The sequence below is a fragment of the Hyla sarda genome, chromosome 10 (genome assembly GCF_029499605.1).
Source record: "Hyla sarda isolate aHylSar1 chromosome 10, aHylSar1.hap1, whole genome shotgun sequence".
Classification (NCBI taxonomy): domain Eukaryota; kingdom Metazoa; phylum Chordata; class Amphibia; order Anura; family Hylidae; genus Hyla; species Hyla sarda.
In genome coordinates, this window is record NC_079198.1 from 4831494 (window position 1) to 4854587 (window position 23094).

A 23094-nucleotide genomic window follows, 5' to 3' on the forward strand; every position below is an offset into this window, starting at 1 on the left:
ATATATAGGGGAATATGCAAAGCAGCTCATTACACCAACTTATTCAGGTAGTGTTCCCTGGTATCAGCTTAGCTCCTGTTAAGGAATATGAAAAGCTGATCGGGATTTATGCCAAGCCAGACTACTTCCCAAAAGGAAAGTTTCTACCCATCTGCAGACAGCTGTATATATATATATATATATATATATATATATATATATATATATATATTTATAGGGACATTTATAATTAGGTGTCTATTGAGCTCAAAATTTACAAAAGTTGTGGACGTCCTTTGATAAATATTGCGCAAATATAGAAATGTGCATGATCGCGGTGGTTCCGCCGCTGGGGACCCCGCAATCTGTCATTGCGCACCCACCTTTGTGAGCTCCCTGCAGTGCTGGAGGCTCTGAGTGTATAGTCATCACGCCATGCAGCAGAGCATGAAGAGGACGGTCCGGAGCGGCGGGGACAGATGAGTGGCACTCACCGGAGCACACGGGGCACATTAAAGGGCGGCAGATGAAGAAGTCTGCGCAGAGGGATAGCCGTTTATGCGATGGCCCCGACATATAAAAGCATCGTATATTGAAATGATCGTATGTCGGGGGAATCACTGTATATAATGATAAATTCCTAATGTAATGATTTCCTGCAGTGCTGCAAACATTTTCTATTGTTATAGTAAGAAGGAGTCTGAGTAGGTTCTAGGGGGAGGCGACAGGTGCTGCACTGCTCTCATATGTTCTGGAGGAGGACAGAGGAGTCTGGAGAGGAGGAGGACAGAGGAGTCTGGAGGAGGAGGAGGACAGAGGGGTCTGGAGGAGGAGGAGGACAGAGGGGTCTGGAGGAGGACAGAGGGGTCTGGAGAGGAGGAAAGGAGGAGTCTGGAGGAGGACAGAGGAGTCTGGAGAGGAGGACAGAGGGGTCTGGAGAGGAGGACAGAGGGGTCTGGAGAGGAGGACAGAGGGGTCAGGAGAGGAGGACAGAGGAGTCTGGAGGAGGAGGACAGAGGGGTCAGGAGAGGAGGACAGAGGAGTCTGGAGGAGGAGGACAGAGGGGTCAGGAGAGGAGGACAGAGGAGTCTGGAGGAGGAGGACAGAGGAGTCTGGAGAGGAGGACAGAGGAGTCTGGAGGAGAACAGAGGAGTCTAAACTGGCTACAGTTGCAACAAATCCTCTGCTGTGAGAGCAGGACTCGGTCTAGGAAGGTTTTTAGGTTTAGTTGTTCCATTCACTGACATCCAGCAGATCTTTGTTGTGATGAATTAATCTACACATTGCAGAACTTTCCATTATATGTTGGATCAGCGCCCTTTAATATCGTGTCATTGTTATAATATACAGTCCGCAGTGATCGGCTGGTTAGGACTTTGAGGACGTGGCCTTGCTGTGACTTCTAGTACCCGGGTGGGGGTCGCCCATGTCCTTTGCGCCCGCTGCAGTGCTCCTGGTTGGGCCCAATACAGGCAGCGTAGCCCATGGCGTAGGGTATGTAGCTCTGCTCCACCACGCCGTGTAGGAGATGAGCCATTGGGCCTTTTGCAAAGATGGCGACATCTTCTCCTCCGTGCGTCTCGTATTTGAGGGGCACCGCTGACTGGGCGAGGTACCCGGCATCCTCTGTGGATAAGGAGGGCATCAGTATAATGACCCAGCAGATCCATATAATGGGGTCCAGATAATGGGGGAGATCTCACCTGTGTCTACGCCTGTGATGTTCTCTCGCTTTCCTTCTTCTATCTTGAATCCCGGTCCGTTCCCATAGAGAAGGGAGGTGTAAGGCATCCCGTCCACATTACTCTGCTCCTGAACAAGTCCTGGGGGGGGAAGAGAACACATTACAAGATGTCTGCTCCCCCCGCAGAACCTCTTAGGACCCCCATAGAGCTGACATTATTTGTAGTTGGCCGGAGCTATAACCGGATTATGCAGCTCCTCATTCATGTATACAGGGGTCCAGTTGTGGTGGCGGGGTGTGTGTGGTGCAGGGCAGATGTTGTTACCCTAGGGGCAGATGGCATTTACCCCTTGTATTCGTGACGCCAGGGCGTGGTTTAGCCTATAACCACCTGAAGGTATACCGCTGGATCCTGGGCTAGGCGCGGGGGCAATAAAGACTCCGACGCCAAGTTACGGACAACGGTAGCTTCACTGAGGGGAGACAGATGGTAAAGTCTATACAGTTCAGCCAGGGACCACGGAGGTGACCAGTGATGCAGAGACCTTAAGGGATTGCTGGGACTTGTAGTACGACTGGACAACTGAATGCAGACCACGCTGACTTGACAGATGACAGGGACTGACTTGACTCATAAAGCTGTGACTTTATCTTACTTGACTTGATGGCAGCTGCAGGACTGGACTTTGAGGTCTCCAACACTCAGAACACACACACTAGACAAGACTGCACTGGACCTCAGCAGAAGAGAGAGAAGCTCCACCCAGGGATTATATGGGGGAGACCAGCAGGGAGCACATAGGTCATTATATGGGGGAGACTAGCAGGGAGCCTATAGGTCACCCCTGGGATCACCGGGTCACTAATACCTCCTGGGTAACAATTACATGACATATCACATGGTATAACTCTTAAAGCAACATTACATTTTATAACATGTTACATGGTAAAACATATTTACCATTTATATTTACCATTTATTGACCTTGGGGGACACTGAAGGAGGCTGCCCGACAGAACAGCAGGAGCACGGGGTAACATCTCCTGTACTGGGCCACCACACAGTAATCTCACCTCAGTGAAAACCAGCCTGCTACAGGGGCTGTTCTGCACAGAGGGAGACTGTTGCTCTGCAGAGAGGGAGACAGCTGCTACAAAGCTGCTCTGCAGAGAGGGAGAGAGACAGCCTGCTACAAAGCTGCTCTGCAGAGAGAGGGTGACAGCCTGCTACAAAGCTGCTCTGCAGAGAGAGGGTGACAGCCTGCTACAAAGCTGCTCTGCAGAGAGAGGGTGACAGCCTGCTACAAAGCTGCTCTGCAGAGAGAGGGTGACAGCCTGCTACAAAGCTGCTCTGCAGAGAGAGGGTGACAGCCTGCTACAAAGCTGCTCTGCAGAGAGAGGGAGACAGCCTGCTACAAAGCTGCTCTGCAGAGAGGGAGAGAGACAGCCTGCTACAAAGCTGCTCTGCAGAGAGAGGGTGACAGCCTGCTACAAAGCTGCTCTGCAGAGAGAGGGTGACAGCCTGCTACAAAGCTGCTCTGCAGAGAGGGAGAGAGGGTGACAGCCTGCTACAAAGCTGCTCTGCAGAGAGGGAGAGAGGGTGACAGCCTGCTACAAAGCTGCTCTGCAGAGAGGGTGACAGCCTGCTACAAAGCTGCTCTGCAGAGAGAGGGTGACAGCCTGCTACAAAGCTGCTCTGCAGAGAGGGAGAGAGGGTGACAGCCTGCTACTAAGCTGCTCTGCAGAGAGAGGGTGACAGCCTGCTACAAAGCTGCTCTGCAGAGAGGGTGACAGCCTGCTACAAAGCTGCTCTGCAGAGAGAGGGTGACAGACTGCTACAAAGCTGCTCTGCAGAGAGAGGGAGACAGCCTGCTACAAAGCTGCTCTGCAGAGAGGGAGAGAGACAGCCTGCTACAAAGCTGCTCTGCAGAGAGAGGGTGACAGCCTGCTACAAAGCTGCTCTGCAGAGAGAGGGTGACAGCCTGCTACAAAGCTGCTCTGCAGAGAGGGTGACAGCCTGCTACAAAGCTGCTCTGCAGAGAGGGAGAGAGGGTGACAGCCTGCTACAAAGCTGCTCTGCAGAGAGGGAGAGAGGGAGACAGCCTGCTACAAAGCTGCTCTGCAGAGAGAGGGAGAGAGGGTGACAGCCTGCTACAAAGCTGCTCTGCAGAGAGGGTGACAGCCTGCTACAAAGCTGCTCTGCAGAGAGAGGGAGACAGCCTGTTACAAAGCTGCTCTGCAGAGAGAGGGAGACAGCCTGCTACAAAGCTGCTCTGCAGAGAGAGCGAGACAGCCTGCTACAAAGCTGCTCTGCAGAGAGAGGGAGACAGCCTGTTACAAAGCTGCTCTGCAGAGAGGGTGACAGCCTGCTACAAAGCTGCTCTGCAGAGAGAGGGAGACAGCCTGCTACAAAGCTGCTCTGCAGAGAGAGGGTGACAGCCTGCTACAAAGCTGCTCTGCAGAGAGGGAGACTGCCTTCTACAAAGCTGCTCTGCAGAGAGAGGGAGACTGCCTTCTAAAAGAGCTGCTTTTCAGGGAGAGAAATGACTTGTCACTGCAAGCATTACAGAGACTGTTTATACTGTTATGTTGATCATATATATATATATATATATATATACACACACATTGTTGTGTGGGTGCTCTTACCAAGTATGGGGTTTCCTCTGGGTGCGTCGCCCCCATGGGTGAAGACGTGGGAGTGGTCAGCAGTAACCAGGGTCAGTGTGTCCTCCTCTGAGGTCAAAGTCCCAGCAAGGCCCACAGCTCTGTCCATCTCCACAGCCTCGTGTAGGGCAAGACTCGCCTGCCCAGCATGGTGGCCGTGGTCGATCCGTCCACCTGGTGTTGTGACAGAGGTTACTGGTTATTCCCGATGCTGCGGGCAGAACAGATGATGGCAGAGCATTGTGCAGTAATCCAACTCTTACCAGATCTGCCGTCTGCCCCAAACTACCTAATGTGTAACTCATGAAGGGGCAGAGGCCATAGCGGCCGTGTGAACCCCTCAGAGATCTGCCAGATACAACAACTCACCTTCCACCAGCAGGTAGAAGCCTTTAGGGTTTTTTTGTAGGATGCGGATGGCGACTGTGACCATCTCTGAGAGGGCCGGGTCAGTCGAGGTATTTCTCTCCAGCTCGTACTGGAGATCAGATGGCTCAAAGAGACCTACAAAGATGGAGGGAGATGAGTGAGGGGGTATGGCGGCAGACCGAATCCTGTAGCACATAGCGGTAGACCGAATAGCGAGATGTCAGTGGGAACCAAGCCAACATGAGATGCCACCACTACTCACCCATCAGATAGTCCACCTTTCCTGGGTCCAGCCCCATCAGCTGAGTCCTGTTCCACACGTATTGGGAGACCTAGGACAGATGACCGAATTTATCCCAAAATACTGAGTAACGGTCCTTATACTCCAGTGACAACAATGTGCTACCAACAATGGTGGAAGGAAGGGCCACACGTCCAGAAATCATCTCAGCACTTACCTGCACCTACCATAGGTCAGTGTCATCCAAAGTTAGAGGGTAGGAGAAGAATCCAAGCAGTCATCTCATCCCTGTCTTAAAGGGGTATTCCGGGCAAAAACATCTTATCCCCTCTCCAAAGGATAGGGAAGAGTTAACCTTCCAGCCCTTCAGCACTGGCAGGATATATAAGGCCTCTTCAGGTGCTGCTCTGGGCAGGTAATTACACCTGTTACATTATTTTGCTATGTCTGTGTGTTTGCACTAATGTCTTTATTTAGCCATGGCTCCATGTATTAGTTATTTTATATAGATTTTAGCTTGTCTTGTATTAGTACCTTTTTCAGGTTTTAGTATTCTTGTATTGTTCACTTTGGTTTGTGTTGCCTTAGTCTGTATTCACACTGTGCGTTTGTTAGTCCTATTTTGACCTTGTTTGATCCTGGATCTCCTAGAATAGAATCCTGTTCTGAGCCTTTTGCTAATCCATCTATCTAGGAGTGAGTTAGTCTTGTGCCTGTACCTGTGTTTGTGTGTATTTAGGATTTTTTTGTTTCCTCCTAGGCCAGTATCCTGATCACTCGATGGAGATTGCCCGCTGGCTAGGAGCCTATTTGGCTTGGTATTGATGTCTCTCCATGATTGGAGTGGGGTGTCTAGTGTGTTCCTTGTTCTGAGTCCAGTGTGAACAGTGCTCTTGATTTCCTGACCCGTTTAGTGTTTTGACATTCAGTTAACCTGTTCATCCCCTGCATCTCCTGTTTTTTTTTCAGCTGCATATTTATCCCCATATCTAGTCTTGTTCATATTATCATATCTGCCATTAATCTTGATCCCAGTTCTTGAACTGTTTTCTAGTATGCTATATCCTGCCTTGTATATCTGTTAGTAGGCTATATCCTGCCTTGTATATCTGTTAGTAGGCTATATCCTGCCCGGTATATCTGTTAGTAGGCTATATCCTGCCCGGTATATCTGTTTGTAGCTTTGTAGTTTCCTGTTATGTTCCTGACTTGTTCCCCCGACATTTTGTTTTGTTTGACTCTGACGCCCCAGCACTATAGCGCAGTATAGGGACCGTCCTCGTGGTTGTCGATCCGTTGTTTAGGGTGGATGGGCAATAGGAAGGGACAGCGGTTGTAGGGACAGTTAGGGCCCACTTCTCCCTGCTCCCTGCCCACCTTTCATGACAGAAATCTTTAAAACAGCTGTTTGTTCCTAGGACCGGCAGTAGAATGGCTGCTATCAACCATCTGCAGCTCTGGAAGTGACTGGAGTAGATGACAAGATAAGGTCGGTCACCATTTTAATCCTGTCTTATGTCACAGATTGGAGCTTCTGAATTTAACCTGTTCCTTACCTTGGAGGGCGGTTTCTTCTTGTACCAGAGATCTACTAAGTCTTGCCCGTCCAGTCTTGTGCCATTGGCCTGGGGGTCCAGGGGGTATTCTATATCCTGGGTGCCGTTTGGGTACATGTACTTTCTGCCTCCTCCCATAAGAACTTGTGCAAAAATTTAGGAAATTCGTCATAACCGTGAGTCACATCTCCCAGTATCCCATCTGTGGCCCCTGGGCCCCTCACCTCTATATCTGCTATGTTGTTAACCAGTTGCCAAGCAATATCCTTACAGCCCTGACAGATGGCGTCCGGTGGCATGTCAGCATCTGAATACCAGTCACGATTAGCGCTGTGGGCGTATGCAGCAGCCGGGGTGGCGTGATTGATCCTGGTGGTTGTTACTACTCCGACTGACTTCCCTAGAAATGATTGACACCAATGTCCGTCACTCACATCACATCCAGCCTGTATATAATGTCTGAGGGGTAGTCACAGCTCCTCCCCCTGTATGACATCACTGATATAATATAATAGTAACATAATGATGTGATCACAGCCCCGCCCCCTGTATGACATCACTGATATAATATAATAGTAATATAATGACGTGATCACAGCCCCGCCCCCTGTATGACATCACTGATATAATAGAATAGTAATATAATGACATGTGATGACAGCCCCGCCCCCTGTATGACATCACTGATATAATATAATAGTAATATAATGACATGTGATCACATCCCTGCCCCCTGTATGACATCACTGATATAATATAATAATAATATAATGACATGTGATCACAGCCCCGCCCCCTGTATGACATCACTGATATAATATAATAGTAATATAATGACATGTGATCACAGCCCCGCCCCTTTGGCATGATGAATACTTGGCACACACCTGCCGCCTTTGCCCACTTCAGGATGGAGTCCACTTCGTTGCCTTTGGACGTGTTACAGGATCCCAGCTCGGTGGCGGCGCTCAGCCCGATGATTGCCTTATTGGTCTTCACACCACACAGGAAAGCCGTGGCCGTAGCTGCGCTGTCCGGGACCTGGGCGTCTGTGTTATATGTCTGTGAGGAGATAATTATCAATCCCTGACCCCAGGAGCTCACAATCTAATCTATCACATACAATGTATCACTCCCATCATCCCTGACCCCAGGAGATCACAATCTAATCTATCACATACAATGTATCACTCCCATCATCCCTGACCCCAGGAGCTCACAATCTAATCTATCACATACAATGTATCACTCCCATCATCCCTGACCCCAGGAGCTCACAATCTAATCTATCACATACAATGTATCACTCCCATCATCCCTGACCCCAGGAGCTCACAATCTAATCTCCTATCACATACGATGTATCACTCCCATCATCCCTGACCCCAGGAGCTCACAATCTAATCTCCTATCACATACGATGTATCACTCCCATCATCCCTGACCCCAGGAGCTCACAATCTAATCTATCACATACAATGTATCACTCCCATCATCCCGGACCCCAGGGGATCACAATCTAATCTCCTATCATACAATGTATCACTCCCATTATCCCTGACCCCAGGAGCTCACAATCTAATCTCCTATCATACAATGTATCACTCCCATCATCCCGGACCCCAGGGGATCACAATCTAATCTCCTATCATACAATGTATCACTCCCATCATCCCTGACCCCAGGAGCTCACAATCTAATCACCTATCATACAATGTATCACTCCCATCATCCCTGACCCCAGGAGATCACAATCTAATCTCCTATCACATACAATGTATCACTCCCATCATCCCTGACCCCAGGAGCTCACAATCTAATCTCCTATCATACAATGTATCACTCCCATCATCCCGGACCCCAGGGGATCACAATCTAATCTCCTATCATACAATGTATCACTCCCATCATCCCTGACCCCAGGAGATCACAATCTAATCTCCTATCATACAATGTATCACTCCCATCATCCCTGACCCCAGGAGATCACAATCTAATCTCCTATCATACAATGTATCACTCCCATCATCCCTGACCCCAGGAGATCACAATCTAATCTCCTATCACATACAATGTATCACTCCCATCATCCCTGACCCCAGGAGATCACAATCTAATCTCCTATCATACAATGTATCACTCCCATCATCCCTGACCCCAGGAGATCACAATCTAATCTCCTATCATACAATGTATCACTCCCATCATCCCTGACCCCAGGAGATCACAATCTAATCTCCTATCATACAATGTATCACTCCCATCATCCCTGACCCCAGGAGCTCACAATCTAATCTCCTATCATACAATGTATCACTCCCATCATCCCTGACCCCAGGAGCTCACAATCTAATCTCCTATCATACAATGTATCACTCCCATCATCCCTGACCCCAGGAGATCACAATCTAATCTCCTATCATACAATGTATCACTCCCATCATCCCTGACCCCAGGAGATCACAATCTAATCTCCTATCACATACAATGTATCACTCCCATCATCCCTGACCCCAGGAGCTCACAATCTAATCTCCTATCACATACAATGTATCACTCCCATCATCCCTGACCCCAGGAGCTCACAATCTAATCTCCTATCATACAATGTATCACTCCCATCATCCCTGACCCCAGGAGCTCACAATCTAATCTCCTATCATACAATGTATCACTCCCATCATCCCTGACCCCAGGAGATCACAATCTAATCACCTATCACATACAATGTATCACTCCCATCATCCCTGACCCTAGGAGATCACAATCTAATCTCCTATCACATACAATGTATCACTCCCATCATCCCGGACCCCAGGGGATCACAATCTAATCTCCTATCATACAATGTATCACTCCCATCATCCCTGACCCCAGGAGATCACAATCTAATCTCCTATCATACAATGTATCACTCCCATCATCCCTGACCCCAGGAGCTCACAATCTAATCTCCTATCATACAATGTATCACTCCCATCATCCCCCAGTCCTAAGCCCCTGCCAGCACCTATCATACACTGTAGGGGTCTCTTTACATATAGCAGGGACCCTCTTTGCCTCCTCCTGTTCCGGGGCCCCATGACTCTGGCCCCTCTAGTGGACGCCCCTGGTCCCTACACCTTTCCCACCTTTGACAAAGCCACATAAGGGAACTTCTCCATCTCCAGGCGGCTGTTTTCTCCCGGACCCCCGTCCATCTGTCCTCGGAGGATCCGGGTGGCGGTTACCGTGGATATTCCCATTCCTGCACCAACAAAGACGACAACATCTGGGGTCAGATTAACGGCAGAAGACTGATAATCCGCAGCAAATTCATAACATTTAGGGTCGCCACCTTTCTTGCAAAAAATACCGGCCATGCTAATTTGCATAATGAATTATATATGCGTGACATCACAGGATACACATATGCAGGGGAAATTTTGTCCTATTCTGACCCCTATAACTTTTTTATTTCTCCTTATACGGCCTGTATGAGGGTCATTTTTTGCTCCCCGACCTGTAGTTTTATCAGGACCAGTTTTGTTTTGATGGGACTTTTTGATCGCTTTTTTAAATTAAATTTGGGAGTTAGTTATTTACTAACTACAACTCCCAGCATGCCCTGATACAGCCTGTGGCTCAGCAGCTGCCCCAAACGAAAACTACAACTCCCAGCATGGACTATATAGCAGTATATAGTATAGACCAATGTTTCCCAACCAGGGGTGCCTCCAGCTGTTGCAAAACTACAACTCCCTGCATGTTGGACTATATTAGTATAGGTCAGTGTTTCCCAACCCAAGGTGCCTCCAGCTGTTGCAAAACTACAACTCCCAGCATGTTGGACTATATAGTAGTATATAGTATAGGTCAGTGTTTCCCAACCAGGGGTGCCTCCAGCTGTTTAAAAACTACAACTCCCAGCATGTTGGACTATATAGTAGTATATAGCATAGGTCAGTGTTTCCCAACCCAGGGTGCCTCCAGCTGTTGCAAAACTACAACTCCCAGCATGTTGGACTGTATAGTAGTATATAGTATAGGTCAGTATTTCCCAACCCAGGGTGCCTCCAGCTGTTGCAAAACTACAACTCCCAGCATGTTGGGCTATATAGTATAGGTCAGTATTTCCCAACTCAGGGTGCCTCCAGCTGTTGCAAGACTACAACTCCCAGCATGCCTGGACAGCCGTTGGCTGTCCGGGCATGCTGGGAGTTGTAGTTTTGCAGCAGCTGGTGGTGCTCTGGTTGGAAAACACTGGTATAGGTTGTGGTGCAACATTCCGGGAGTTGGAGGATTGGTTGGATAAAACTGGCCATTACATTGCCGATATTTTTAATATAAAAATACCGGCAGGGTGGTCAAAATACTGGCTGTTCCGGTAAAATTCCTCGGCTTCGCATTGTGAAGCGGTTTCATACTGTGCAATGTTGGTATACAGGGAATCAGAGGGGTTTCACTAAAACTAAGAGGCGGAGCTTGGTGCTAGCCCAACCCACTCTTCAGAGGGAGTCAGTCCGTCTAGTGCAGGACAGTGTAGATGAAATATCTCAAAGGAGCTCACAGCCCTGGACCCGGCCTGCTGAGGCCTAGAAACCTGGCAGCTGAAGTGCTGCATATATTTGGATTACCTGCACCCCGCAGTTGGGAATTACAGTGTAGACGTTAAGCAGTTCTGCCTCCCTCTGAGGAACCAGACTACTGAGGTCTAAAGAGAAGCTGAGGAATCAGAAATTCAGGAAACCTGCAGCAAAGTCTGATCAGAACCCTGTCAGATACTGTGCGCCTCCGTCCTGAAGAGGTAGGGTCCATCTTGGTGCCGCCAAGTAAAGACAACTGTGAGTTATATTGTCCCAAGACTTCTGCCTGTCACTTGAACCTGATCATGAAGGGTATCCGACCTTACAGCAGCCAGGAGAGCCCTGGGAGAGCCATGGGGACTACTACCACTGAAATGGATCGCAACCGGACCCGGTATCAGATGAGTATCTGCCCCTTTCCTAATAAGGTGTCAGAATCAGCGTGTACAGGATAGAAGAAATCACACGGAGACGCACAGTCCAGATTAATGATACTTAATGTATAGTCTGTAGTATGGCATGAACAGCTGTCCTTGTGATTGGTTTCTTCCATCTGTAGGTGTTCCTCGCCCAGCACGTGGGTCTCATCATTTTGAGTGGAGTCTCTCTGGAAATGCCATCCTTTCAAACTCGATGGGAGGGGGGAGTTAGTTAGTGAGTGAAGAGGAGGGGGGGGGGGGGGTGAGTGGCCTTTTTAGCAAACATGTTCTGAAATAGCCATTTTACCTCATCCACCACACCATCATCATCATCTTTTAAAGGGGTACTCCGCCGCAAAACACCTTTGGATCGGGGATAAGATGTCTAATCGCTGGGGACCTCCACGAACTCCTGGGCTGGCAGCAGGGGAATCCGGCACATAGAAGCTTGGAGCTTCCGTGTTTGTGACATCATGCCACGCCCTCCATTCATGTCTATGGGAGGAGACCACGCCCCCTCCCATAAACTTCAATGGAGGGGGCGTGGCGACTGTGTTCACCAGGCATCGGATGACTGGGGTGCCGCTTCATGCATCGGATGACTGGGTGCCGCTTCATGCATCGGATGACTGGGGTGCCGCTTCATGCATCGGATGACTGACTGGGGTGCCGCTTCATGCATCGGATGACTGACTGGGGTGCCGCAGACATCTTATCCCCTATTCCAGTAGTCCTCTCCACCGGTGAGCTAGAAGCCTTTTTTGTTAATATTTAATTTATGTTTAAGTGCCCAGGGGGCGTTCCCCAGTACAGGTAGAGCTCAGGTAAGTCTAGTCCATTTCCTGTTTATTTTTTCTCCTCCTTATGACTGGCCCAATCTAGTAAGGGCCTTACTTGTACCTGTCACTTTAACAAACTTTTGACAAGTCCTTCAGACATGTGAAAAGTTTTGATCCGTTGGGGTCTCAGTGCTCTTCATTCCCTGCTCTAAGTCTATGAAGCCATCTTGGTCACATGGTACAGAGCCGGGAAAGAACACTCTCTTAGCACACACCTCATCTGGCTCTACCTAGGAATCCGCTGGGGTCTGAACACTCGGACCTCGACGGATTGAAAGTTAAGTGCCAACCCCCTATTTAGGTGCCACCCTCTCTTTACTGTGTAACTCAGGGAGTGAAAGACCCAACCACTGTGACAAGGGACTAAGGACCGTTTCTTGTAAAACTCTCTGTATATGAGACCATTTTGCTCACATGGCACAAAACCAGGAGAGATCGGACTTAGCGCACACTTCATCCGCTCTACCTCGGAATCCGTCAGGGTCTGAATGCCCAGACCTTGCTGGATTGATAGTTGAGTGCCACCCCCCCATTTATGTGTCACCCCCTCTTCACTGTGTTAAGACCCAGCCACTGTGACAAATGACTACTACTCCCAGCATTCCAGGCCACCCTTCCCCCCTGACTGTGTGTGGGTTGCAACACGACCACGTTCACTTGAGCGCAGCACGAAGATCTTTGACCCTGCAGATAGGTGACCCGGTGCTTTAGGGCGAGACACCTGTCAGGATAATATACTGTGACAAGGCGGTGACACTGGGCCCCGCCTCACCCTGAGCACTGACGCCCATCATCTGACTACATAATGATGCCCTGTGTCAATGTCGCCCTGACAATCCCATGAACTTGGCGCCTTCTGCCTTCATCCAGTGCCACATATATGGGGCCATGGCTCGGGGGGGCAGGGGGAGCAGTTATGGGGGTCCCGGTAAAGATGGGGGCTCATTAGCAGTTGATGCTGTATCCTATAATCCGGTATTTCCCAACCAGTGTGCCTCCAGCTGTTGCAAAACTACAACTCCCAGTATGCCCGGACAGCCGTTGGCTGAGTTGTAGTTTTGCAACAGTTGGAGGCATGGCAGTACACGGGGGCAGCCTTTACTCACCGTCTCCCAGGAACAGGATGAGGTTTCTGGCAGCGTTCGTGTTCAGTCTCTGCAGTCTTAGGGCTTCTTCTAGGGTCTCCTGGCCCAGGTCTCTCCAGTACTTGGGCTCCTTCTCTGCATCTGTGACAAGAAGAACAGTCAGAGGGGCGAGAGGTCACATGACTGACATGGTGGTGAGGCCTGAAATCAGACACAGCAACTCCTGATACAACATAAGGCAACAATACATCCTCAACAACAGCAGAGGAGCTGTAAAATACCCCTACATACTGCTTACACTCACTATTCTGCTGTAACATCATGTCTTATCCACCAGAGCTGCACTCACTATTCTGCTGTAACATCATGTCTTATCCACCAGAGCTGCACTCACTATTCTACTGTTACATCATGTCTTATCCTCCAGAGCTGCACTCACTATTCTGCTGTTACATAATGTCTTAACCACCAGAGCTGCACTCACTATTCTGCTGTTACATCCTGTCTTATCCTCCAGAGCTGCACTCACTATTCTGCTGTTACATCATGTCTTATCCTCCAGAGCTGAACTCACTATTCTGCTGTTACATTGTGTTATACTCCTGTCACCTCCAGCACTGCACTCACTATTCTGCTGTTACATCATGTCTTATCCTCCAGTCACCTCCAGATCTGCACTCACTATTCTGCTGTTACATCATGTCTTATCCTCCAGATCTGCACTCACTATTCTGCTGTTACATCATGTCTTATCCTCCAGTCACCTCCAGAGTTGCACTCTCTATTCTGCTGTTACATCATGTCTTATCCTCCAGTCACCTCCAGATCTGCACTCACTATTCTGCTGTTACATCAGGTCTTATCCTCCAGATCTGCACTCACTATTCTGCTGTTACATCATGTCTTATCCTCCAGTCACCTCCAGAGTTGCACTCACTATTCTGCTGTTACATCATGTCTTATCCTCCAGTCACCTCCAGAGCTGCACTCACTATTCTGCTGTTACATCATGTCTTATCCTTCAGTCACCTACAGAGCTGCACTCACTATTCTGCTGTTACATCATGTCTTATCCTCCAGTCACCTCCAGAGCTGCACTCACTATTCTGCTGTTAGATCATGTCTTATCCTCCTGTCACCTCCAGAGCTGCACTCACTATTCTGCTGTTACATCATGTCTTATCCTCCAGTCACCTCCAGAGCTGCACTCACTATTCTGCTGTAACATCATGTCTTATCCACCAGAGCTGCACTCACTATTCTGCTGTTACATCATGTCTTATCCACCAGAGCTGCACTCACTATTCTGCTGTTACATCATGTCTTCTCCTCAGAGCTGAACTCACTATTCTGCTGTTACATCATGTCTTATCCTCCAGAGCTGCACTCACTATTCTGCTGTTACATCATGTCTTATCCACCAGAGCTGCACTCACTATTCTGCTGTTACATCCTGTCTTATCCTCCAGAGCTGCACTCACTATTCTGCTGTTACATCATGTCTTATCCTCCAGAGCTGAACTCACTATTCTGCTGTTACATTGTGTTATACTCCTGTCACCTCCAGCACTGCACTCACTATTCTGCTGTTACATCATGTCTTCTCCTCCAGTCACCTCCAGAGTTACACTCACTATTCTGCTGTTACATCATGTCTTCTCCTCCAGTCACCTCCAGAGTTGCACTCACTATTCTGCTGTTACATCATGTCTTATCCTCCAGTCACCTCCAGATCTGCACTCACTATTCTGCTGTTACATCATGTCTTATCCTCCAGATCTGCACTCACTATTCTGCTGTTACATCATGTCTTATCCTCCAGTCACCTCCAGAGTTGCACTCTCTATTCTGCTGTTACATCATGTCTTATCCTACAGTCACCTCCAGAGCTGCACTCACTATTCTGCTGTTACATCATGTCTTATCCTTCAGTCACCTCCAGAGCTGCACTCACTATTCTGCTGTTACATCATGTCTTATCCTCCAGTCACCTCCAGAGCTGCACTCACTATTCTGCTGTTAGATCATGTCTTATCCTCCTGTCACCTCCAGAGCTGCACTCACTATTCTGCTGTTACATCATGTTTTATCCTCCAGAGCTGAACTCACTATTCTGCTGTTACATTGTGTTATACTCCTGTCACCTCCAGCACTGCACTCACTATTCCGCTGTTACATCATGTCTTATCCTCCAGTCACCTCCAGAGCTGCACTCACTATTCTGCTGTTAGATCATGTCTTATTCTCCAGTCACCTCCAGAGCTGCACTCACTATTCTGCTGTTACATCATGCCTTATCCTCCAGTCCCCTTCTGAGTTGCACTCACTATTCTGCTGTTACATCATGTCTTATCCTCCAGAGTTGCATTCGCTATTCTGCTGTTACATCATGTCTTCTCCTCCAGTCACCTCTAGAGTTACACTCACTATTCTGCTGTTACATCATGTCTTCTCCTCCAGTCACCTCCAGAGTTGCACTCACTATTCTGCTGTTACATCATGTCTTATCCTCCAGTCACCTCCAGATCTGCACTCACTATTCTGCTGTTACATCAGGTCTTATCCTCCAGATCTGCACTCACTATTCTGCTGTTACATCATGTCTTATCCTCCAGTCACCTCCAGAGCTGCACTCACTATTCTGCTGTTACATCATGTCTTATCCTTCAGTCACCTACAGAGCTGCACTCACTATTCTGCTGTTACATCATGTCTTATCCTCCAGTCACCTCCAGAGCTGCACTCACTATTCTGCTGTTAGATCATGTCTTATCCTCCTGTCACCTCCAGAGCTGCACTCACTATTCTGCTGTTACATCATGTCTTATCCTCCAGAGATGAACTCACTATTCTGCTGTTACATTGTGTTATACTCCTGTCACCTCCAGCACTGCACTCACTATTCCGCTGTTACATCATGTCTTATCCTCCAGTCACCTCCAGAGCTGCACTCACTATTCTGCTGTTAGATCATGTCTTATTCTCCAGTCACCTCCAGAGCTGCACTCACTATTCTGCTGTTACATCATGCCTTATCCTCCAGTCCCCTTCTGAGTTGCACTCACTATTCTGCTGTTACATCATGTCTTGTCCTCCAGAGTTGCATTCGCTATTCTGCTGTTACATCATGTATTATCCTCCAGTCACCTCCAGAGCTGCACTCACTATTCTGCTGTGCTGCATTGTAGAAGATGTAGGCCACATTTATCATTGTAGTGTGAGTGAAGGATTTTTTTTACACCTTTTTTGTGCGCTGATGATGTGCAGGAGAACTAGATTTATTAGAAGGTCGCAGAGCATTTCATACATTTTGTGTAGGTCACATCTTCTCTCTTCACATAATCCAAAAAGCGAAGTCTGGGCTCGTGTCGTTTTAGAGACTTTTCAGTGGCTTTGTGTCTTTTCACAAAAAGGCGCAGTTGATAAAACCCGTCCATATCATGTGTGTGACCAAAATCATGAAACCCGTCCATATCATGTGTATGACCAAAATCATGAAACCCGTCCATATCATGTGTATGACCAAAATCATGAAACCCGTCTATATCATGTGTGTGACCAAAATCATAAAACCCGTCTATATCATGTGTATGACCAAAATCATGAAACCCGTCCATATCATGTGTATGACCAAAATCATGAAACCCCTCCATATCATGTGTATGACCAAAATCATGAAACCCCTCCATATCATGTGTATGACCAAAATCATGAAACCCCTCCATATCATGTGTATGACCAAAATCATGAAACCCGTCCATATCATGTGTATGACCAAAATCATGAAACCCGTCCATATCATGTGTATGACCAAAATCATAAAACCCGTCTATATCATGTGTATGACCAAAATCATGAAACCCGTCCATATCATGTGTATGACCAAAATCATGAAACCCGTCTATCATGTGTATGACCAAAATCATGAAACCCGTCTATCATGTGTATGACCAAAATCATGAAACCCGTCCATATCATGTGTATGACCAAAATCATAAAACCCGTCTATATCATGTGTATGACCAAAATCATGAAACCCCTCCATATCATGTGTGTGACCAAAATCATGAAACCCCTCCATATCATGTGTATGACCAAAATCATGAAACCCCTCCATATCATGTGTATGACCAAAATCATGAAACCCGTCTATATCATGTGTATGACCAAAATCATGAAACCCGTCTATATCATGTGTATGACCAAAATCATAAAACCCGTCCATATCATGTGTGTGACCAAAATCATAAAACCCGTCCATATCATGTGTGTGACCAAAATCATAAAACCCGTCTATATCATGTGTATGACCAAAATCATGAAACCCGTCTATATCATGTGTATGACCAAAATCATAAAACCCATCTATATCATGTGTATGACCAAAATCATGAAACCCGTCTATATCATGTGTATGACCAAAATCATGAAACCCGTCTATATCATGTGTATGACCAAAATCATAAAACCCGTCCATATCATGTGTGTGACCAAAATCATAAAACCCGTCCATATCATGTGTGTGACCAAAATCATAAAACCCGTCTATATCATGTGTATGACCAAAATCATGAAACCCGTCTATATCATGTGTATGACCAAAATCATAAAACCCATCTATATCATGTGTGTGACCAAAATCATAAAACCCGTCTATATCATGTGTATGACCAAAATCATGAAACCCGTCTATATCATGTGTATGACCAAAATCATAAAACCCATCTATATCATGTGTATGACCAAAATCATGAAACCCGTCTATATCATGTGTATGACCAAAATCATGAAACCCGTCTATATCATGTGTATGACCAAAATCATGAAACCCGTCTATCATGTGTATGACCGAAATCATGAAACCCGTCTATCATGTGTATGACCGAAATCATGAAACCCGTCTATATCATGTGTATGACCAAAATCATGAAACCCGTCTATATCATGTGTATGACCGAAATCATGAAACCCGTCTATCATGTGTATGACCGAAATCATGAAACCCGTCCATATCATGTGTATGACTGAAATCATGAAACCCGTCTATCATGTGTATGACCGAAATCATGAAACCCGTCTATATCATGTGTATGACCGAAATCATGAAACCCGTCTATCATGTGTATGACCAAAATCATGAAACCCGTCCATATCATGTGTATGACCAAAATCATGAAACCCGTCCATATCATGTGTATGACCAAAATCATGAAACTCGTCCATATCATGTGTATGACCAAAATCATGAAACCCGTCCATATCATGTGTATGACCAAAATCATGAAACCCGTCTATATCATGTGTATGACCAAAATCATGAAACCCGTCCATATCATGTGTATGACCAAAATCATGAAACCCGTCTATATCATGTGTATGACCAAAATCATGAAACCCGTCCATATCATGTGTATGACCAAAATCATGAAACCCGTCTATATCATGTGTATGACCAAAATCATAAAACCCGTCCATATCATGTGTATGACCAAAATCATGAAACCCGTCCATATCATGTGTATGACCAAAATCATGAAACCCGTCCATATCATGTGTATGACCAAAATCATGAAACCCGTCTATATCATGTGTATGACCAAAATCATGAAACCCGTCTATATCATGTGTATGACCAAAATCATAAAACCCGTCCATATCATGTGTATGACCAAAATCATGAAACCCGTCCATATCATGTGTATGACCAAAATCATGAAACCCGTCCATATCATGTGTATGACCAAAATCATGAAACCCGTCCATATCATGTGTATGACCAAAATCATGAAACCCGTCTATATCATGTGTATGACCAAAATCATAAAACCCGTCTATATCATGTGTGTGACCAAAATCATGAAACCCGTCTATATCATGTGTATGACCAAAATCATAAAACCCGTCTATATCATGTGTGTGACCAAAATCATAAAACCCGTCTATATCATGTGTGTGACCAAAATCATGAAACCCGTCCATATCATGTGTATGACCAAAATCATGAAACCCGTCCATATCATGTGTATGACCAAAATCATGAAACCCGTCCATATCATGTGTATGACCAAAATCATGAAACCCGTCTATATCATGTGTATGACCAAAATCATAAAACCCGTCTATATCATGTGTGTGACCAAAATCATGAAACCCGTCCATATCATGTGTGTGACCAAAATCATGAAACCCGTCTATATCATGTGTATGATCAAAATCATGAAACCCGTCTATCATGTGTATGACCAAAATCATGAAACCCGTCTATATCATGTGTATGACCAAAATCATGAAACCCGTCCATATCATGTGTATGACCAAAATCATGAAACCCGTCTATATCATGTGTATGACCAAAATCATAAAACCCGTCTATATCATGTGTATGACCGAAATCATAAAACCCGTCTATATCATGTGTATGACCAAAATCATGAAACCCGTCTATATCATGTGTATGACCAAAATCATGAAACCCGTCTATCATGTGTATGACCGAAATCATAAAACCCGTCTATATCATGTGTATGACCAAAATCATAAAACCCGTCTATATCATGTGTGTGACCAAAATCATGAAACCCGTCTATCATGTGTGTGACCAAAATCATGAAACCCGTCCATATCATGTGTATGACCAAAATCACTGGATCGCAGCAGAATAGTGAGTGCAGCTCTGGGTGTGACTGGAGGATAAGACATGGTGTAACAGCAGAATAGTGACTGCAGCTCTGGGTGTGACTGGAGCATAAGACATGATGTAACAGCAGAATAGTGAGTGCAGCTCTGGGTGTGACTGGAGGATACGACTTGGTGTAACAGCAGAATACAGTACTGCAGGGGTCTCAAACTCAAATTATCCAGGGGCCACTGGAGGTAGCAGCAGTTCCCCACATTAGGTAGTAGCAGGTTCCCCACATTAGGTACCATTGTTGTGTTCCCCCCCCCCCCCCCCACACACACACATAGACACACTTACCTGTCCTGTGCTGCGCTTCTCCTCTCCAGCAGCGGCCTGACGAGTGACGTCACAGACGTCCTCCTGTGGTTCAGGTCTGCGGAGGCCGACGTCACTCATCAGACTCGGGCCGGCCGGCCAACCGGAGCCCGGGAGGAGGAGGGCGGGGTAAGTGAAGCCTTCCGGCATTTAGCGCTGCTTGCCCGAACATGGCTAACTGCCTGCAGAAACCCCCTGCCCGGCGCCCGGTGCTGCATGTCCTGGGCATCAGGCAATACAAATACACACATCCCTGGTGAGGGACACAAACTTTCCTTCCACGGGCCGGGAGTTTGAGACCCCTACAGTACTGAGTGCAGCTCTGGAGGTGACTGGAGGATAAGACATGATGTAACAGCAGAATAGTGAGTGCAGCTCTGGAAGTTACTGGAGGATAAGACATGATGTAACAGCAGAATAGTGAGTGCAGCTCTGGAAGTTACTGGAGGATAAGACATGATGTAACAGCAGAATAGTGAGTGCAGCTCTGGAGGATAAGACGTGATGTAACAGCAGAATAGTGAGTGCAGCTCTGGAGGTGACTGGAGGATAAGACATGATGTAACAGCAGAATAGTGAGTGCAGCTCTGGAGGTGACTGGAGGATAAGACATGATGTAACAGCAGAATAGTGAGTGCAGCTCTGGAGGTGACTGGAGGATAAGACATGATGTAACAGCAGAATAGTGAGTGCAGCTCTGGAGGATAAGACATGATGTAACAGCAGAATAGTGAGTGCAGCTCTGGAGGATAAGACATGATATAACAGCAGAATAGTGAGTGCAGTTCTGGAGGATAAGACATGATGTAACAGCAGAATAGTGAGTGCAGCCCTGGAGGATAAGACCTGATGTAACAGCAGAATAGTGAGTTCAGCTCTGGAGGATAAGACATGATGTAACAGCAGAATAGTGAGTGCAGCTCTGGAGGATAAGACATGATGTAACAGCAGAATAGTGAGTGCAGCTCTGGAGGTGACTGGAGGATAAGACATGATGTAAAAGCAGAATAGTGAGTGCAGCTCTGGAGGATAAGACATGATGTAACAGCAGAATAGTGAGTGCAGCTCTGGAGGATAAGACATGATGTAACAGCAGAATAGTGAGTGCAGCTCTGGGGGATAAGACATGATGTAACAGCAGAATAGTGAGTGCAGCCCTGGAGGATAAGACCTGATGTAACAGCAGAATAGTGAGTTCAGCTCTGGAGGATAAGACATGATGTAACAGCAGAATAGTGAGTGCAGCTCTGGAGGATAAGACATGATGTAACAGCAGAATAGTGAGTGCAGCTCTGTAGGTGACTGGAGGATAAGACATGATGTAACAGCAGAATAGTGAGTGCAGCTCTGGAGGATAAGACGTGATGTAACAGCAGAATAGTGAGTGCAGCTCTGGAGGATAAGACATGATATAACAGCAGAATAGTGAGTGCAGTTCTGGAGGATAAGACATGATGTAACAGCAGAATAGTGAGTGCAGTTCTGGAGGATAAGACATGATGTAACAGCAGAATAGTGAGTGCAGCTCTGGAGGATAAGACATGACGTAACAGCAGAATAGTGAGTGCAGCTCTGGAGGATAAGACATGATATAACAGCAGAATAGTGAGTGCAGCTCTGGAGGATAAGACATGATGTAACAGCAGAATAGTGAGTGCAGCTCTGGAGGATAAGACATGATATAACAGCAGAATAGTGAGTGCAGCTCTGGAGGATAAGACATGATGTAACAGCAGAATAGTGAGTGCAGTTCTGGAGGATAAGACGTGATGTAACAGCAGAATAGTGAGTGCAGCTCTGGAAGATAAGACATGATGTAATAGCAGATGATGTATGAACCAATATAAGGAGATTATGGGGGAGATTTATCAAAACCTGTGCAGAGGAAAAGTTGCCCAGTTGCTCATAGCAACCAATCAGATCGCTGCTTTCAGTTTGCAGAGGCCTTGTTAAAATGAAAGAAGCGATCTGATTGGTTGCTATGGGCAACTCAGCAAGTTTTCCTTCGCACAGGTTTTAAACAATCTCCCCCAGTATCTATGTCCCCTGAACCTGTTGCGGTCCTCACCTGGACACGTCCCGGGCACTGCCAGCCTCACCAGCTGCAGCACAGATGCCCACACCAGGACTGTCTTCATGGCTGCTGTCTGGGGGGTCTGAGGGTCCCTGTACTTCAGTGCTGTTTCATTGCCAGTCCTCTGCCCAGTCTCATTGCCAGTGAGGTTTATATCAGGTTGGGCGCCCTATCAGCTGGCAGGGCGGGGGATCTTCATTTCTATTAATTTTCTTCCTTATCCCGGTTTCATCATTACAGCCGGCAGCCAGGACGCCGGGCTTCATGCCAGGTGACACCCCACACCTTACAGGGGGTACTCCTAATATGTAAATGAGCCGTAATCACTGTATAATGATCGTGCAGCTCTGGAGGTGACTGGAGGATAAGACATGATGTAACAGCAGAATAGTGAGTGCAGCTCTGGAGGATAAGACATGATGTAACAGCAGAATAGTGAGTGCAGCTCTGGAGAATAAGACATGATGTAACAGCAGAATAGTGAGTGCAGCTCTGGAGAATAAGACATGATGTAACAGCAGAATAGTGAGTGCAGTTCTGGATAATAAGACCTGAAATACCACAATGATTCCCAACCAGTGTGCCTTTTGCTGTCCGGGCATGCTGGGAGTTGTAGTTTTGC

At 46.9% G+C, this 23094-nt stretch overlaps 1 protein-coding gene across 1 annotated transcript; it reads right to left on the reverse strand.

Moving 5' to 3' along the window:
• Window positions 1-1197: 1197 nt before the first annotated feature.
• LOC130293919 (alkaline phosphatase, tissue-nonspecific isozyme-like) lies at window positions 1198-22891 on the reverse strand. The gene is made up of 11 exons (XM_056543199.1): window positions 22467-22891; window positions 13426-13545; window positions 9628-9743; window positions 7384-7558; window positions 6719-6896; window positions 6497-6638; window positions 4962-5031; window positions 4700-4834; window positions 4313-4504; window positions 1683-1802; window positions 1198-1605 (listed from the first exon to the last, which is right to left on the reverse strand). The coding sequence occupies exons 1-11, from the start codon at window positions 22534-22536 to the stop codon at window positions 1382-1384; spliced, it is 1542 nt and encodes a 513-aa protein (XP_056399174.1). The 5' UTR covers window positions 22537-22891; the 3' UTR covers window positions 1198-1381.
• Window positions 22892-23094: the final 203 nt, after the last annotated feature.

What these genes read in the sequence shown, in the direction of transcription:
- LOC130293919 (XM_056543199.1), bottom strand. Translation starts at nt 22,536, where the DNA reads ATGAAGACAGTCCTGGTGTGGGCATCTGTGCTGCAGCTGGTGAGGCTG. An exon ending in CAGAGGAAACCCCATACTTG is followed by an intron (nt 1,803 to 4,312) that starts GTAAGAGCACCC and finishes TTCCCCCCCCAG; the next exon opens with GACTTGTTCAGGAGCAGAGT. An exon ending in CATCACAGGCGTAGACACAG is followed by an intron (nt 1,606 to 1,682) that starts GTGAGATCTCCC and finishes CCTTATCCACAG; the next exon opens with AGGATGCCGGGTACCTCGCC.